The following is an 18,987-nucleotide window of genomic DNA, read 5'->3' as shown; positions in this document are numbered from 1 at the left end:
TTATTTTTGCTCTATAATCAAAAAAAATAACGACAATTTTGGAAAAAACGCATAATTTTTTTACTTTTTTCTATAATATATATCCCCCAAAAATATATAAAAAAAAAAAATTTTCCTCAGTTTAGGCTGTTACATATTCTTCTACATATTTTTGGTTAAAGAAATCGCAATAAGCGTATATTGACTGGTTTGCACAAAAGTTATAGCGTTTGCTAAATAGGGGATAGTTATATGGCATTTTTATTAATAATTTTTTTTTATTAGTAATGGCGGCGATCAACGATTTTTATCATGACTGTTAAATTATGACGGACAGATTGGATACTTTTGGCGCGATTTTGGGACCATTCAAATTTATTCAGATATCAGCCCAATTTCATTTAAGACTGCTACAACACATCATCTTGTTGGCATGGAACAAGCAAGATCCCATCTATGCTTCTGTCCAGCCAAACAAGAAATTCCCTAGCTTGGTGGATCTCCAGCCCAGTCTTAAAGCGGTAGTAAACCGCTTTTTTTTTTTATTTGAACCACTTCAGCCCCGGAAGGATTTGCCTACTTCCTAACCAGGCCATTTTTTGCGATATGTCACTGCGTCACTTTAACTGACAATTACGGGGTTGTGCAATGCTGTAAACAAACAAAATGTATGTCTTTTTTTTCCCCACAAATAGAGCTTTCTTTTGGTGATATTTGATCACCTCTGCGTTTTTTTTTTTTTTTTTGCGCAATAAACAAAAAAAGAGTGACCGTTTTTGGAAAAAAAACACAATATTTTGTACTTTTTAAAATGTAAAAAAAACTAAATTCTTCATCGGCTTAGGCCGATATGTATTCACAATAAGCATATAGTGACTGGTTTGCACAAAAGTTATAGCGTCTACAAAATAGGGGATACATTTATGGCATTATTTGTTTTATAACTGTGGGGGGAATGTGGCTGACAACTTACAGCGCGACTTTGCAAGGCAATTTGGAGGCGACTTTAGCCTGACACTATATTGAAGTCGCTTCAATATAGATGGAGATCCGACTTGGAGGCAACTTCCATTGAAATCTGTGGGTACAAGTTGCCTAGAAGTCGCCTTGAAGTAGTACAGTAACCTTTTCTGAAGTCAGAACAACTTCAGTTGTGCACATTAAGACAGCTCTCATTCACTTCAATGGAATTTCTTGTGTCCAGCGACTTGGCGCAACTTGAGGTCTGACTAGTCAGATCCCAAGTTGCTGTAGGGTGAACCGGCACTTACTGTGTTGTTTATTATATCCCACCTTTTTGTTGTTAGCAAAAGAACAGTTGCCTGCTCCCTGTCATATGTGGCCAACTTCTATTTATCATTTTTTTTTTTAAACTCTCCTTAGCAGTGTGTCTCTCCTGTCCAAATTGTGCTTTCGTATTTCTTAGTTGAATCTTATTTTATTAGACGATAAAGCAAAATAGGACAACATTACACAATAGTGTTGTCATGTATACGTATTTTATGAAGGATAACTGATGCAAAAAAAAATCTTTAAAAAAAAAAAAAAAATTTGTGTTAGATTTGAGTTCTCTAGTAAGGCACAGTAAAAAAACATATGAGAACGAACATCTTGAGTAAAGGTAGGGTAATTTTCAACATTTCTTTGATAAAAGTTTAACCATAATGGTAATCAGTGAAGCATCATATACTAACTCATTCTCTAAGAGTGGAATCCACATGGCAACAATGATGCTGTAAATCCTTAGACCCCATTCACGTGATTTTACTGCTTTTTTGCGGCATCTCTACCGCATTTTTTGCCATGATTTTGTGCAGGGCAAAAAGTCTCCAATGTAAAAATAAGAAAAACGCCCATATCTGCCAAATTTGAGTGTCAAAAAAGGGTCCAGAACTTGTTTGAACTTCAGGCGTTCGGCTGGCTTCAGGCAACATGGAGTGGAGATGTGAACCATCTCCATTGAGAATAATAGATTTTTTTCCCCTCCAGCGTTTTGTAGCTTCAGGCTTCAAGCTACAAAACGCTCAGGTGTGAATGGGGCCTTAGAGTGAATGAGTATATCGTCCCAAGTAGACAACAAAAGTATTGAGTAGATCCCTGAAAAGGTCATTTATGAACTCTTGGAACACAGCGGGGACTTTGCAAACACCGAATGGATCATGCGACACTCATAATGCTCAGTACGAGTATTGAAAGCTGTCTTCCATTTGCCCCCTACTTTGATTCTGACGAGATTGTAGGCAGAATGAAGATCCAGTTTGATAAAGATCTTAGATCCTTGAACACGGTCAATCAGCTCAGTAATTAAAGGGAGAGGATACCGATTTTTTTTTTTTTTTTTTTTACAGTAATTCGATTAAGAGCCCTGACTTAGGGGTGTCCAAACTTTTTTTTAAAGAGAGCCAGATTTGATGAAGTGAACTTGCGTGAGGGCCAACCATTTTGCCTGACATTCTTTGAGCCATTAAAATTCGGTCTAAGTGTGTTCGTCCGAGCACTAATACACTGCCCAACAAGTGTATGGTGAAGGTGTGTGTGTGGTGAAGAGATGAGCTTGGACGTGTTATTTGGATATACTGTATTTATTGACATATAACGCGCATGTTCAATTTTAGAGGGAAGTTTCAGGAAAAAACTTACATTTTAAATAAAGAACTGTGAGGCAAAATAAGGGTCAGTTCCCATTTGCAGTCTCACAAGTGCCATCAGTGCAGTACCCCATTGCCAGGAATGCAGACTCACCATTGCTATCAGTGAAGCCTGATTGATGCCCATCCATCTACAGCCTCGGAGGGGACAGGGAGGGGGCGGGACGAGTGCCAAAATATTACATACAGGAAAAACTCCTGTTTTCTCAGAGGTCTCTTTAATACCAAGTCCCATCTCCTATGATGGAAAGAACAGTCGTCCAGTGGCAGCGCAAGAGACGGGACTTCCCACAGCAAGCAGCTTGATATGAGGGCACCCAAGATGAGCCGCAGCTCTGTGTGTCCATTCACGCACAGAGTAGCGATTCGGCACCGCCCCCTCGCTCTGCTCATTGGCTCACTAACGCTGATTGACAGCAGTGGGAGCCAATGGTGCCCACTGTGTGTCTCAGCCAGTGGAGAGTCACCATGTTCACCAGGAGCCTGGCGGACAAGATGGGTGAACTAGAGATACTGTTGAAAGAGGAGGATTTAGATTTTGTCAGGATTTCAGAGACCTGGTTCAACAACTCATGATTGGCTGGCAACCATTCAAGGGTATTCCCTTTATCGCAGGGATAGAGAGGGTAAAAAAAGGGGGTTGGGTATGCCTATATATCAAGAATAATGTACAAGTGAATGTGAGAGATTACATCAATATGGGAGCTAGGGAGGAGAGGCAATCTCCAAAGGGATGAAGCTAAGGGGGAAATAATACTGGGAGTATGCTATAAGCCCCCTAATCTGAGGGAGCAGGGAGAGACGGATCTCCTATCACAATTTGGATTAGCCGCAAGGATGGGAAGTGTTATCATAATGGGGTATTTTAATTATCCAGACAGACTGGACGGAGGGAACCACGCATTCGTGTAAGGCTCGCCAGTTCCTAATTGTCTTGCAGGACAATTTCATGATTCAGATGGTAGATGCACCAGCTATAAACAAGGCTAGATCTACTGATTACCAATAATACAGACCTGATCACGGATGTGGAAATACGGGGCAATTTAGGAAACAGCGATCACAGGTCAATTGGCTTCAGTATAAATAACACAATTCGGAAACACAAGGGGAACACAAAGACACTGAATTTCTAAAGAACCAACTTCCCTAAACTACAAACCTTGCTAGAAGATATAAATTGGGATAAAATCTTAGAAACAAAGGAGAGATGGGTTTGCTTTAAGCGCATATTAACCACTTTAGCCCCAGACCAATCTTCAGCCTAAGGACCAGAGGTCTTTTTACAATTTCGCACTGCACTGCTTTAACTGGTAATTGCGCGGTCATGCAATGTTGTACCCAAACGAAATTTGCGTCCTTTTCTTCCCACAAATAGAGCTTTCTTTTGATGGTATTTGCTTGCCTCTGCGATTTTTATTTTTTGCGATATAAATGGAAAAAGACCGAAACTTTGGAGAAAAAAATATGTTTTCTACTTTTTGTTATAAGAAATATCGAATAAACTCAATTTTAGTCATACATTTAGGGCAAAATTTATTCAGCCACATGTCTTTAGTAAAAAAAAATTCAATAAGCGTATATTTATTGGTTTGCGCAAAAGTTATAGCGTCTACAAACTAGAGTACATTTTCTGGAATTTACACAGCTTTTAATTTACGACTGCCTACTATATCATTTCTTGAGGTGCTAAAATGGCAGGGCAGTACAACCCCCCCCCCCCCCCCCCCAAATGACCTCATTTTGGAAAGTAGACACCCAAGGAAATTGCTGAGGGGCATGTTGAGCCCATTGAATATTTTTTTTTTTGTCCCAAGTGATTGAATAATGACACAAAAAAAAAAAAAGTTTACAAAAAGTTGTCACTAAATAATATATTGCTCACAGATGCCATAGTTATATGTGGAATTGCACCCCAAAATATATTCTGCTACTTCTGAGTACGAGGATACCACATATGTGGGACTTTTTGGGAGTCTAGCTGCGCACGGCACCCCGAAAACCAATCACTGCCTTCAGGGTTTCTAAGGGTGCAAATTTTTGATTTCACTCCTCACTACCTATCACAGTTTCGAAGGCCATAAAATGCCAAAATAGCACAAACCCCCCCCCCCAAATGACCCCATTTTGGAAAGTAGACGCCCCAAGCTATTTACTGAGAGGCATGTTGAGTCCATGAAATATTTTATATTTTGCCACAAGTTGCAGGAATATTACAATTTTTTTGTCACTAAAGTTGTCACTAAATGATATATTGCTCACACATGCTATGGGCATAAGTCAAATTACACCCCAAAATAAATTCTGCTGCTTCTCCCAAGTATGGGGATACCACATGTGGGGGACTTTTTGGGAGCCTAGCCACGTACGGGACCCTGAAAACCAAGCACTGCCTTCTGGATTTAAATATAAAACGCTACCAAAAGAAACTGTTAGCGATCGCAGGGATCAGGCCTGACTCTGCGATCGCTGCAGTTATGTGTTTAGTAAGTGACAGTGATTGATCGATATTGCACTTGGGTGGGCTGGGCGGAGGGGCAAATGCAGGTGCTAGCAGGTATCTGGGCTGATCCTGCTAACAATGCGTTTTTTTGGAACCCTAAACTGCTGGGGACGCTAGTATAGATCTGATCAGATCAGATATTGATCTGTTCAGATTCTATACCACTACGGGAGGTTTATGCTTTGCGCGTGGGTGTTAGTGGTGCTGGCACTAACCTAGCGCTGCCTGGGGCGACGCAGACCCTGACCCTAAAACCTAATTGATATCACCCGCCGGGTGATCTGGGGTTAAACCTTTATTGGGTAATAAATGGTGGGTGCCCTGATGCTATAAAAAGCAAACTAACCAGAGTCACCCGTAACACTTACACAGTGATCACTGGTGAAAGGATTAACTAGGGGCAATCAGGGGGTTCAATTTTTTATTAGGTAGTATATGGGGGTCCCTGGCGCTATATAAAAACCTGACGGGGAACCTAAATAACTAACTGGCTAACCAGCGTCACCAGTGACACTTATTCTGTGATCGCTGGTGAAAGGGTTAACTAGGGGCAATCAGGGGGTTAAAACCATTATTGGGTAGTATATTAGGGTACCTAGCGCTATAAAAACCTGGCGGTGAACCTAAAAAAATAACTAGCTACCTAGCGACACTAATGCAGCGATCAGAAAAACGATCGCTTAGTGACACTGACAAAAGGGGGTGAAAGGGTTAACTAGGGGCAATCGGGGTTTAAACCATTATTGGGTAGTATATCGGGGTACCTAGCGCTATAAAAACCTGGCGTTGAACCTAAAAAAATAACTAGCTACCTAACGACACCAGTGACACTAATGCAGCGATCAGAAAAATTATCGCTTAGTGACACTGGCAAAAGGGGGTGAAAGGGTTAATTAGGGGCTATCAGGGGGTTAAAACCATTATTCGGTAGTATATTGGGGTACCTAGCGCTATAAAAACCTGGCGGTGAACCTAAAATAATAACTAGCTACCTAGCGACACTAATGCAGCAATCAGAAAAATGATCGCTTAGTGACACTGGCAAAAGGGGGTGAAAGGGTTAACTCTAGGGGCAATCAGGGGGTTAAACCTTTATTGGGGGGTGGTAGGGGGCTACCCTGGACCTAACACTAACTGCCCTGACAGTTTTTACTGTCACAACTGACACTGAATGCAGGGATCAGTAAATAAATGATCACTGCAATCAGTGACACTGTGACTGGGGGCGGGGGGGCGAGGGGCGATCGGGGGAGTGATCGAGGGGGTTTGTGTGCCTGTGTGTGCCTACGTGTTAGTGTAGTGTTGGTGCACACTTACTTTCACTTCTCCTCGTAGTCCGGTCAAAAAGACCGCCCCGAGGAGAATGACATCACTTCCTCCCTGCCTGTGTTTACTATACACAGCGGGAGGAAGCTTCTCATTCGCCAGGAGCGATCGAGAGGGGATGGCCAGAAACCAACGGCCATCCCCTCATCCCGGATCGCTCCTGCAGCGAAACGGACAGCCGCATCCAGTGGGAGGGGGTCCGATCGGACCCCCACCCACTGGAAGGCAAGGGCGTACATGTACGTGCTTGTGCCTGTACATGCCATTGTGATGACGTACATTGGCATGCGGCGGTCCTTAAGTGGTTAAATAAGGGCATTAGCCAGTGCATCCTATTGGGAAATAAATTTAAAAGAGCGAACAAAAGTCCTGGATGGCTTAACTGTAATGTAAAAATGCATATAAAAGCAAAGGAGAAGGCCTTCAAAAAAATACAAGGCTGAAAGATCATAATCAGCATTCAGACTTTACAAAGAATGCAGCAATATATGTAAGGGTACAATTAGGGCAGCTAAGATAGAACACAAAAGACACATAGCGGAAGAGAGCAAAAAAAAAATCCCCAAAAATTCTTTAAATATATAAACGCTAAAAAAGGGATGACAGACCATATTGGCCCCATAAAGAATGAGGAAGGACATCTGGACAACCATAAAGGATGGGTAGATGACGAAGGTATTGAATTTGTTCTTCACAGGAAGCACCATCATGGCTAACAGAGTACAGAATTAGAAATAGACTTGGGAAACTTAACATTAGTCACCGGGACCAGATGGCTTGCACTCAAGGGTACTTAGGGAACTCAGTCAAGTAATTGCCAGACCATTGTTCCTAATTTTTACTGACAGTCTACTGACTGAAATTGTACCAGCTGATTGGAGAAAAGCCAATGTAACACCAATAATTAGAAATGGGCCAAAATACATCCCTGGGAATTAGACCAGTTAGCCTAACATCAATAGTATGCAAGCTCTTGGAGGGGATTATAAGGGACGATATACAAGATTTTAGGAATGAAAACTGTATCATTAGCAGTATTCAGCATGGATTCATGAAGAATCGTTCTTACCAGCCTTCTATGAGGAGATGAGCTGCAATCTAGATAAAGGAAGGCCTGTAGATGTGGTGTATCTGGATTTTGCAAAAGCATTTGACACAGTTCCCCGTAAACATTTATTGTACAAAGTAAGGCCGCGTACACACGCGCGGACTGTTCGCCCAACTTTGTCCGCTGAACAGTGTTTGGGCGGACAGTCCGCTCGTGTGTGGGCTTTCAGCGGACAGTTTCAGCGGACAGTTGGACGGACAAGATTTTTCGGAAATTCCGTAAAACTGTCCGCTGAAACCTTGTTTCAGCGAACAGTCCGCTCGTGTGTAGGCTTGTTCGTCAAACAAAGTTGCGCGCATGCTCAGAAAGGATTTTCACGCCGAAAGCTATAATGCAGTGTATAGGACGTCGTATTTTTCGTCCCGTCGTGCGTGCCGTTCACGTCATCGCGCACGGTTTCAGCAAACTGTTCGTCCGTCGTGTGTGGCCATGTCCGTCCATGCTAAGTTTGAGCGGACTGTTTGCCGAAACTGTTGGACGGACAAAGTTGGGCGAACAGTCCGCGCGTGTGTACGCGGCCTAAGATCCATTGTCATGGACCATAGGGTGAATACATGGATTGAAAACTGGCGAGTTCAGAGGGTGGTGATAAATGGGGAAAACTCAGAATAGTCAGGGGTGGGAAGGGGGTCCTCCAGGGTTCTCTGCTGGGACAAATCTTGTTTAATTTGTTCATAAAAGACCCCGGAGGATGGGATAAACAGCTCAGTCTGTATTTGCGGACGGCACTAAGCTAAGCAGGGCAATAACTTTTCCACAGGATGTGAAACTCTTGCAAGAAGATCTGAACAAATTAATGGGGTTGGCAACTACATGGCAAATGAGGTTTAATGTAGAAAAATGTAAAATAATGCATTTTTGTGGCAAAAATATGAATGCAATCTACCCACTTGGGGGTGAACTAGGGGGTCCTAGTGGATGATAGGCTCAGCAATAGCATGCAATGCCAAGCTGCTGCTAACAAAGCAAAAATATTGGCATGCATTAAAAAAGGGGATTAACTCCAGGGATAGAGTGATAATTCTCCCTCTCTACAAGACTTTGGTCAGGCTTCACCTGGCGTATGCTGTCCAGTTCTGGGCACCAGTCCTCAGGAAGGATGTACTGGAAATAGAGCGAGTATAAAGAAGGGCAACAAAGCTAATAAAGGGTCTGGAGGATATAAGTTATAAAGAAAGTTTTGCGAGCACTGATCTTATTCTCTCTGGAGAAGAGGCGCTTGAGAGGGGATTTGATTTCCAATTACAAATAGCATACTGGTGACCCCACAATAGGGATAAAACTTTTTCAAGGGAGGGAGTTCATTAAGACACGTGACCACTCACTAAAATTAGAAGTAAAGAGGTTTAACCTTAAACTGTTTAGAGGGTTCTTTACTGTAAGAGCGGCAAGGATGTTAATTCCCTTCCAGTGGGGGGGCATCGATAGTTTCAAAAAAACTATTTGATAAGCACCTGAACGACCGTAACATGCAGGGATATACAATGTAATACTGACATAATCACACACATAGGTTGGACTTGATGGACTTTTTTCAACCTCACCTACTATGTTACATTAGCCACCCAGGTTTAACTTTTGTTCTTTTATATTTGTTATCCAGTGAGATGTACTGTTTGTTTATTATGTCCTTAAAGCACTTCCACTTTTCTTCAGTGCTCTTTGTTTCAAGAACTTTATTCTGTTTAGTATCATGTAGTGTAGACCACAGCTTAGTAGCGTTGACAGTTTGAAAATCTAGTGTACTTCTCCTTTCCTCCTGTGTCCCTTTCCTATAATTTACGGTTTACATGTATCCATTGCGTCAAAGCATGCATGTCAACGTGTTTTATTGCAACCCACTCCATTGTGGTCAACACCACACCATCACCCTTCTTTGTAACTAGAATGCACAGTAGCTCATTTAATGCAAATTTAGTCTAGGTGAAGGTTAAAGAAAAAGGAACACTTTACCTTGTTCTCGGCACCCTCAGCAGCTAGTGCTCTGCTCATGCTATGTAGGCAAGCCATTGATGTCCTCTTGTACTATGCTTAGGGTGGGTGGCCACAAGACAGGCAAAGAGGAGGGCTTTGTGGACAGTATATATATATATATATATATATATATATATATATATATATATATATATATATACACTATAGAAGCTGACTGCGAACTTAAATACTTACAGTGGGGATCGAAAGTTTGGGCACCCCAGATAAAAATGTGTATTAATGTGCATAACGAAGCCAAGGAAAGATGGAAAAATCTCCAAATGGCATCAAATTACAGATTAGACATTCTTATAATATGTCAAAAAAAAGTTAGATTTTATTTCCATCATTTACACTTTCAAAATTACAGAAAACAAAAAAATGGCATCTGCAAAAGTTTGGGCACCCTGCAGAATTTATAGCATGCACTGCTCCCTTTGCAAAGCTGAGACCTGCCAGTGTCATGGATTGTTCTCAATCGTTGTCTGGGAAGACCAGGTGATGTCAATCTCAAAGGTTTTAAAAGACTCCTCTGACCTTGCCCCAACAATCAGCACCATGGGTTCGTCTAAGCCAGGGGTGCTCAACCTGTGGATCTCCAGCTGTTGCAGAACTACAAGTCCCATCATGCTTCTGCTTTCGGGAGTCATGCTTGTGTAACTGTCAGCCTTGCAATGCCTCATGGGACTTGTAGTTCCTCAACAGCTGGAGAGCCACAGGTTGAGCACCCCTGTTCTAAGCAGTTGTCTAGAAAACTGAAACTGAAAATGGTTGACGCTCACAAAGCTTGAGAAGGCTATAAGAAGATAGCAAAGTGTTTTCAGATGTCAATATCCTCTGTTCGGAATGTAATTAAGAAATGGCAGTCATCAGGAACAGTGGAAGTTAAAGCAAGATCTGGAAGACCAAGAAAAATATCAGACAGAACAGCTCGCAGAATTTTGAGAAAAGTAATTCAAAACCCACGTTTGACTGCACGATCCCTCCAGAAAGATCTGGCAGACACTGGAGTTGTGGTACACTATTCCACTATAAAGAGATACTTGTACAAATATGGTCTTCATGGAAGAGTCATCAGAAGAAAACCTCTTCTACGTTCTCACCACAAAAATCAGCGTTTGGACTTTGCAAATGAACATATAGACAGGCCTGAGGCATTTTGGAAACAAGTTCTGTGGACCGATGAGGTTAAAATAGAACTTTTTGGCCGGAATGAGCAAAGGTACGTTTGGAGAAGAAAGGGCACAGAATTTAATGAAAAGAACCTCTGTCCAACTGTTAAGCATGGGGGTGGATTAATCATGCTTTGGGGTTGTATTGCAGCCAGTGGCACAGGGAACATTTCACGAGTAGAAGGAAAAATGGATTTAATAAAATTTCAGCAAATTTTGGATGGTAATTTGATGCCATCTGTGAAAAAGCTGAAGTTAAAGAGAGGGTGGCTTCTACAAATGGATAATGATCCTAAACACACCTCAAAATCCACAGGGGGATTACATCAAGAGGCGTAAACTGAAGGTTTTGTCATGGCCTTCACAATCTCCTGACCTCAACATTATTGAAAATCTATGGATAGATCTTAAAAGAGCAGTGCGTGACAGACAGCCCAGAAATCTCAAGGAACTGGAACACTTTTGTAAGGAAGAATGGGCAAACATACCTCAAACAAGAATTGAAAGACTCTTGGCTGGCTACAAAAAGCGTTTACAAGCTGTAATACTTGCCAAAGGGGGCAGTACAAGATATTAACTCTGCAGGGTGCCCAAACTTTTGCAGACGCCATTTTTTTGTTTTCTGTAATTTTGAAAATGTAAATGATGGAAATAAAATCTAACTTTTTTTGACATATAAGAATGTCTAATCTGTAATTTGATGCCATTTGGAGATTTTTCCATCTTTCCTTGGCTTCGTTATGCACATTAATACACATTTTTACCTGGGGTGCCCAAACTTTCGATCCCCACTGTGTGTGTGTGTGTATATGTGTGTATATATATATATATATATATATATATATGTGTGTGTGTATATATAATATATATATGTGTGTATATATATATATATATATATATATCTATACATATACAGTGGGGAAAATACTTATTTGATCACTTGCAGATTTTGTAAGTTTGCCCACTTACAAAGAAATGAAGGGTCTATAATTTTGTATCAGGTGTTTTTGAAATGGTAGAGACAGTATATTACAAAAAAAAATCCAGAAAAAACACGATACAACTGTTATAAATTGAGTTGCAGTTTAGAGACTAAAATAAGTATTTAATCCCTAAGCAAAACATGTCTTGGTACTTGCTGGAGAAACCCTTGTTGGCAAGCGCAGAGGTAAGCCGTTTCTTGTAGTTTCATAGTTTCATAGTTAGGTTGAATAAAGACACCAGTTGATCCAGTTCAACCTGAGTGAGTGTCTACACTATCCTTGTACACTCACTTTGGTCCCTACCCTCAAGGAGCTCACAATCCAAGGTCCCCATTCATATACTAGGGCCAATTTTGGACAGAAGCCAATTAACCTACCTGCATGTCTTTGGAGTGTGGGAGGAAACCGGAGTACCCGGAGGAAACCCACGCAGGCACAGGGAGAACATGCAAGCTCCAGGCAGGTAGTGTCATGGTTGGGATTTGAACCAGACCCTTCTTACTGCTAGGTGAGAGTGCTAACCACTACACCACTGTGCTGCCCTGGTTGATTACCAGGTTTGCACACATCTCAGAGGGAGTTTGATCCACGCTTCTCTAAATCATTAAGATTTCTTGGCTATCACTTGGCAACTTGAGGTTTCAGCTCCCTCCATAAATTTTCTATAGGATTAAAATCTGGAGACTGGCTAGGGCACTTCATGACCTTAATGTGCTTCTCCTTAAGTCACTCTTTTGTTGCCACTGTTTTGGGTCATTGTCCTGCTGGAAGACTCATCCACAAACCATCTTCATTGTTCTGGCTGAGGGAAGTAGGCGTAAGTGGTTAAAATACACCTGTGATAAAAAATTATAGACCCTTCATTTCTTTGTAAGTGGCCAAACTTACAAAATCGGGGGCGTGGCTATCTGGCAACTATCTTTTGACACACTAAGGAGTAAAGCTAAGGCGGAGGGAGGAGGAGACACAGGAGAGAGGACTGGACGTGATTGTTTGGCGCTGATTTCAATTTGATGTCCTGCTGTCAGGTACCACACAGCAATCATTAATAGAGACAGTGTTCATACTGTTAATTCTGCCAGTATCCAGTGTGCTCACCGATGCCTCTGAGGAAAGGAAGCTGTTGTTGAGAAGTGAAGTGTTTTTTTGAAGTGCCTTCTTTCAAGTTTGGTTCATGTGAGTGTAATAATGATTTGTTTTTATTGAGATTAAAAGAGTTTTACAGTATTACACTATGGAAAGTCTTTCTGTCTCCCCGAGGTATTTTGAGATGAAATTCTATTAATATCTGATGGGAATTATACTGCAAGCGATTGCTCGATACTGATCAAACATCATTCATAAGATCTTAAAAACGCTTTTCTGGCTCAACACGAGAGTGCTGAGCAGTACAGCTGGTGAGTGCTCCAAACGAGGGGGGTCACGAACACCAAGGGTGTGGTGAAGGCTTTTTGATATATGGACACTTTATTTTTCACATAAAAGAGAGTTTTCCGTATTCTGGATTTTTTGTGGACTATATATATATTCTTTGCTTTTTATTTAGTTCACTATTTTTTCACATTTGCATTGTATTACAGTATAACTTAATACTATTGAATCATTGATTATGCACATGTGAAGGTACATAATTTTGGGGTTGATATAGTTTTGCAATTAATGTGCACAACTCTTGTCTATTCTAGTAGTAGTTAAGCACTACAAGGTGATTATTTTTGATTTCTCTGATTCATTGTATTTTTGTATTCACCTTCTGATTTATATATTTACACTTTTAAGTAGCAGCTGGAGGGAGGGTTTGTTGAGCGCTGTGATGATACACTAAGGGGGCGGTTTCGTAAAGTGTGTATCCAGGTTTTTACATCTTCATTGTTCTGGCTGAGGGAAGTAGGCGTAAGTGGTTAAAATACACCTGTGATAAAAAATTATAGACCCTTCATTTCTTTGTAAGTGGCCAAACTTACAAAATCTGAAGGGGATCAAATGTGTATGTGTGTGCGTATATATATTAAATATACTTTTGTGAACCAAGTATTTTGAAATTTGAATGAGCTGTACAAAATAATTTGATATTTTGACTCATTTGCATTCTGTATCCTTTTCTTTTTCTGGTAGCATTGAAAAGGTTTCCAAGATAACCTCGCCAGTGTTGATCATTCATGGAACAGAAGATGAAGTGATTGATTTCTCCCATGGTCTGGCCCTTTTTGAACGTTGTCCCAAAACCGTTGAACCTCTTTGGGTAGAAGGTGCTGGGCATAACGACATTGAGTTGTACAGCCAATATTTGGAACGTCTGAAACGATTCATCGCTCAAGAGTTGACTCCACAAAACAGTAACTGACAATGAGGAAAGTAGTCTATACTCATATCTTCCACTGATCTTAGAAACTTCAAAAATAGAAAGGATATACTTGTTTTTACATTTTGCAAATGACTCATGGCCAATGATGTTTCCATTTTTTAAGTTTATATGAAAATTTTTGCTATTTTGTGGCACAACTGACTCTGTAAGCATATTTGTTCTGTGTTGACTGCAAAGTAAAAATAATGTAGCAGGTTAGTCAGAAAATCCCACAAAAAGACGACAAGCAGTTTAGATTTATAGTTACAAATTATGTAAAATATGTCATGATTTATGATAATAGCTCCTTCTGGCTAAGGAGAATCTTTTGAAAACAAATATATACTCCTCTATATTAACTGTATAGAAAATAATTGAATTACGTACAAATATGAGATGAAAATACAGAGGGGCATTTTATTTACTAAAGGTGGGGGACAGGAAATATTAGAGGAATTCAGTAAAGTCTTTGAAACAGTTTTTTGTGATATGGACCCTTTAAAATGGCCTATGCAAATTTCAAGAAAGTCTTGCAACTGCTTTGGTAATTTTAGCAACACTTTCAGAAGATTCAGGTAGTTTTTAGTAGCGGTGCTTTAAGAAATTCTTAAAGTAGCACTAAACCCTTCTATAGTTCGCTTCTGTTTGATCAGCAGCAGTAATTTGGCCTGACAGGTCGGTTGAGAGTACAAGCAACTGTGACAAACTGTTATCGTTCCTGGCATGCCTTCAATGTAACTGCATTGAAACTTTTAAACTTGTGGGTTTAGTTCTGCCATAAGGAATTTCCTCTAATTTGTGGATTAGCGAAAGTACAGACGTACCTCGGTACTAAAAGTGAGGCATTTTGTGCTAGTATGCTGTCCGCAATGTTGGCCAGCATCATAGCAATCGATAACGCATCCCTAACCTCATTCAATATGCTGGCCGGAAGACTCCCCAGCTAACAGCTGAAAGTAAACAAAATGGGTGCCTCCAAATAAAGTAAAAATAAAACACAAAGTGATAATTTAGCACTTCTCCTGTATGTCAGCATCTGTCACTCAACTGCTGCTGCAGTGTTCCCTGTGTTCAGTGTTGTTTTTCTTTACTCATTCTTTTCCAATACAGATCTGTGACTTCTGAGTAGGAGCGATGTACTAATTATTGCACAGCAGTCAAGATTTGCTGGGAGACAGTGGGATTAAAGCTAAGGCTGAGTGGGGAGAAGCCACAACGAGCACAAGGAAGACTGCAGCGCTATGAGATAGATACAGAAATGTCTGGCATAGAAAAGGGTGAATTATCACTTTTTGTTTGATATTTTTTAAATTTGGATCATCGTCCCTTTGTTTATTTTCAGCTGTCAGCCAGGGAATCTCCCACCCAGTAGCTGACTAGGGCTGGGAATGAGTCATTGGTTGCTATGTGTGGTTGGCTGTACAGACCACGTCGTCTTAGCAACCAATGCTGCTAAACCCTGCGGTGGGGTCGGAAGACCAGTCCAGTATGGACAAACTGGCCTCCGTGCCAGCACCCACCAGGCCTTCATGCAACAGATTCAGGTACCTGTTTCTGACAGGTACCAGAATTTGTCACTGGCACTGACATTTGTTGTTTTGAAGGCACAACCAAATTTTTAAGAGTGTCCATGACACATTTAATTGCATAGCTGCAGCCCATTAAAGGGACATTCCTGCTTATATAATGCTATAAAGGTACCCGAAATAGCTCATTAGTGTTTGTGTAATTGTATGGATATATTAGATGCATTACATGGCATTATGGCTTTCAACTGCCTTCAAAATCAAAGCTTTTACTTAAAGCAGAACTTAACTGCATCTGAGCGCCACTGAAAACGCTATGTAATTAATTTATAACATTCAAAGTAAAGTCATCCATGTCTCCATGCTTTATTTTGTTGGGTAATCCCTTTGAAAAACACTCCCTTGCATTTCTAGCCATGGTCATCCTGAGTAGGAACGATTCATGTAGCATTTACTTCCTGCAATTCATCTGCCCTTACCTCAGGCAGGAGGTGTGCTTAGATGAGAAAACCAATTCTCCCCCCCCCCCTCCATACATATTCCTGGGATATATGACATAATTTTGGCCTAGACCAAAAACCAGCAAGCAGCTAAAGAAATGTGTTTTAAAGAAAAAAAAAAAACCTTTTTGTAAAACCAGTAAATTTACTATAATTTCCTATTTACTAAGGCTAGTAGCATAAGGATTAAAATAGTTAATGTTGATTAACCACTTCAATACCGCCCATTGTCATATGATATCGGCAGATGGGATCTGCCATCCTGGGCGGGCATCATATGGCATCCTCGGCTTCCCGGCGGAATAGGGGTCACCGAGGAGCCGATACGTGTGCCCGGCGGTCGCGATGTCCCCTGGGTACTCGCGATCACTCGTGACAGAGCAGAATGTGGATCTGTGTGTATAAATACATAGATCCACACCCTGTCAGAGGAGAGGAGACAGATCGTGTGTTCCTAGTATATAGGAACACCGATCGGTCTCCTCCCCTAGTCAGACCCATCCACCCACAGTTAGAATCATTCCCTAGGTAACATTTAACCCCTTGATCGCCCCCTAGTGTTAACTCCTTCCCTGCCAGTGACATTTATACAGTAATCAGTGCATATTTATAGCACTGATCGCTGTATAAATGTCAATGGTGTTAAAAGTGTCTGATATGTCCACCGTAATGTCGTAATCTATCCCCTATTTTGTAGGCGCTATAACTTTTGCGCAAACCAATCAATATACGCTTATTGCGATTTTTTTGTTTGTTTTGTTTTTACCAAAAATATGTAGACTACATATTGGCCTAAACTGAGGAAAAAAAATGTTTTTGTTTTTTAAAAAATTTTTTTTTTTTCTAGCAAAATGTAAAAAATATTGTTTTTTTTGTTTTGTTTTTTTTGTTGTTTTTTTCAAACTTGTCACTCTTTCTGCTTAAAGAGCAAAAAGGAAAAACAGCAGAGGTGATCAAATACCACCAAAAGAAAGCATTTGGGTACAGTGTTGCATGACTGTGCAATTGTCATTCAAAATGTTACAGCTCTGAAAGCTGAAAATGCCCTGTATTGAAGTGGTTAAGAGTAAAGTTCTGCTTTAACAGCAACATTGCCTAAAGCCATAAAGGTCATCTTCTGAAAACAACAAAAACAACCATTATTTATGGCATCCTATGCTTCAGCCGCCTGCCCCATAATTTTGAAGTAGAATCTTAGTGTGCAAACCCTATCTGTACAACATTTAGTTTGCTAAAACACTTTGTTTTAAACTCAATTGCACTTTTCTTCTTAATACTTTGTTTTTTCATCCTTTGCACCTCTGTGCTGCTGATATAGCAGCCCTTAGCCCTTTTGGAACCACTTTTGTCTATATGCATACCCCTAAGCAATGGCTGCATGGTAGGGTGGGTCTCCTTATGGTGGAAACAGTAGACTATGCCTTTGCAATGTTTGCTGTAATAGTCTGCAGTGAAAGTCCATGAAACAGAGTGATAATGCAGGATGGGGTTTGGAAAACGGGGACAATATGTTGTCAACCCCTGACAGAAAACGCAAACAAGAACCTTTAATGATAAGGTCACCAGGTATTATTTTCATGAAATCTGCACATTTTTAAAATATTGAGAAATTACTATTGAAATGAACATGTTAAAGCTTATGTGAGACTTCAGTGATTGGGTTTACATACAGTATACTTTAAAAAGATAGTAAGTCTTCTAGATTGATTACAATTTGGGAACCTTGTACCTGTACAGAAAGAAATCATTTACGAGACATTTTTGATGATGGGATAAATCTAGGGTTAAAATGGAAAAACTCCCTTAATGTGAGATCGGAAGTCTGAAATTGGGTCTTGTCTGTATTTGGATAGTGTTGGAAATGCAATTATAGTTAGTGTATCTGGGGCAATTCTTAATTAAATGAAACATGCTCACCTGCTTATCTTGGTATCTACAGATCAGCATTTAAAAAAAAAACAGAATTATGTTGTGTTTTTGTTTTTGTTTTTTAAATCTGGATGCATTTTTCATTCTTTGGTTTACTTCATATCTAATCTTATGGTAACAGGTTAATATGTTTGTTTTTTTTTCTTAAAAAAATGCTGAGGACTGTTGAGCAAGGACTGTGTATAGTCAATAAAAGATAAAACCTGAAGAGCAATAAATAAAGACATGTCTGTATTTATTATCCTAAGGGAAACTGTTTTGGGTCAATTTTATTTTTCTCTTCATACATTTTAAACTAATGCATTAATATACAGTATATGTTCCAGGTAAGTTGTCATGGATATAAAAGAAATGTATGCAGAATGCACTCTGGACTTCTGATTCCTCAAACACTATGGGAGAGAGCACATCAGAAGTTGTCACCTTGTAACTGCACTGCTAATTCTAGGGAATGCATTTTCACTTAAGCTATACTGAAATTTTCAAGGAAGCAAAGGCATTTACCAAACAAACGTAGCAATTACAGAACGTTATGTAGTGTAAAAGTGTTTAGTAAAAATCTAATATACACATATAGATTGGGTCAAACGAAAAAATATCTATACCCTGCTCAAAGTATCTAATAAAGCAACATTTATCCACACTTTTAGTACTTAAAGCGGAGTTCCACTCTGGTGCCACTTTTGGCACCTTTCGAGGGGGAGGGGGTAAAACGGGTACCAGTTTTTGACAGGTACTCTTCCCCACTTCTGGGAGATGAAACTACAGCCCCGTCCCTCGGAAGTTCCAGCCCCTTCTTCCACCAGACTAATTAGAAAGCACAGTGTGCTCCGCACATGTGCACTAGGGAACTGCTTCACTGCTGGGTTCCCTTACCAGGAATGATGGTGGCTGCACCCGACAGCCGATCAAAGATCTGCCGGGGTGCCGACATTGCGGGCTCCCTGGACAGGTAAGTGCCCATATATTAAAATTACAGCCCCCACCACATTTGG

General features: G+C 40.4%; 1 protein-coding gene across 2 annotated transcripts in view; it reads left to right on the top strand.

Moving 5' to 3' along the window:
* Positions 1–18,239, top strand: part of LOC143974430 (alpha/beta hydrolase domain-containing protein 17A) — a 123,564-nt gene extending 105,325 nt beyond the window's left edge. For both annotated transcript variants that reach the window (XM_077475807.1, XM_077475808.1), the window contains exon 5: positions 13,809–18,239. In XM_077475807.1, coding sequence (XP_077331933.1) covers positions 13,809–14,037 — 229 coding nt within the window. In that variant the 3' untranslated portion in view covers positions 14,038–18,239. The remainder of the gene's footprint in view (positions 1–13,808) is intronic.
* Positions 18,240–18,987: the final 748 nt, after the last annotated feature.

Source organism: Lithobates pipiens, unplaced genomic scaffold (genome assembly GCF_037356315.1).
Source record: "Lithobates pipiens isolate NorthernLeopardFrog02 unplaced genomic scaffold, aLitPip1_a1.2 Scaffold_13, whole genome shotgun sequence".
Classification (NCBI taxonomy): Eukaryota; Metazoa; Chordata; class Amphibia; order Anura; family Ranidae; genus Lithobates; species Lithobates pipiens.
This window is presented reverse-complemented; position numbering and strand designations above follow the sequence as displayed.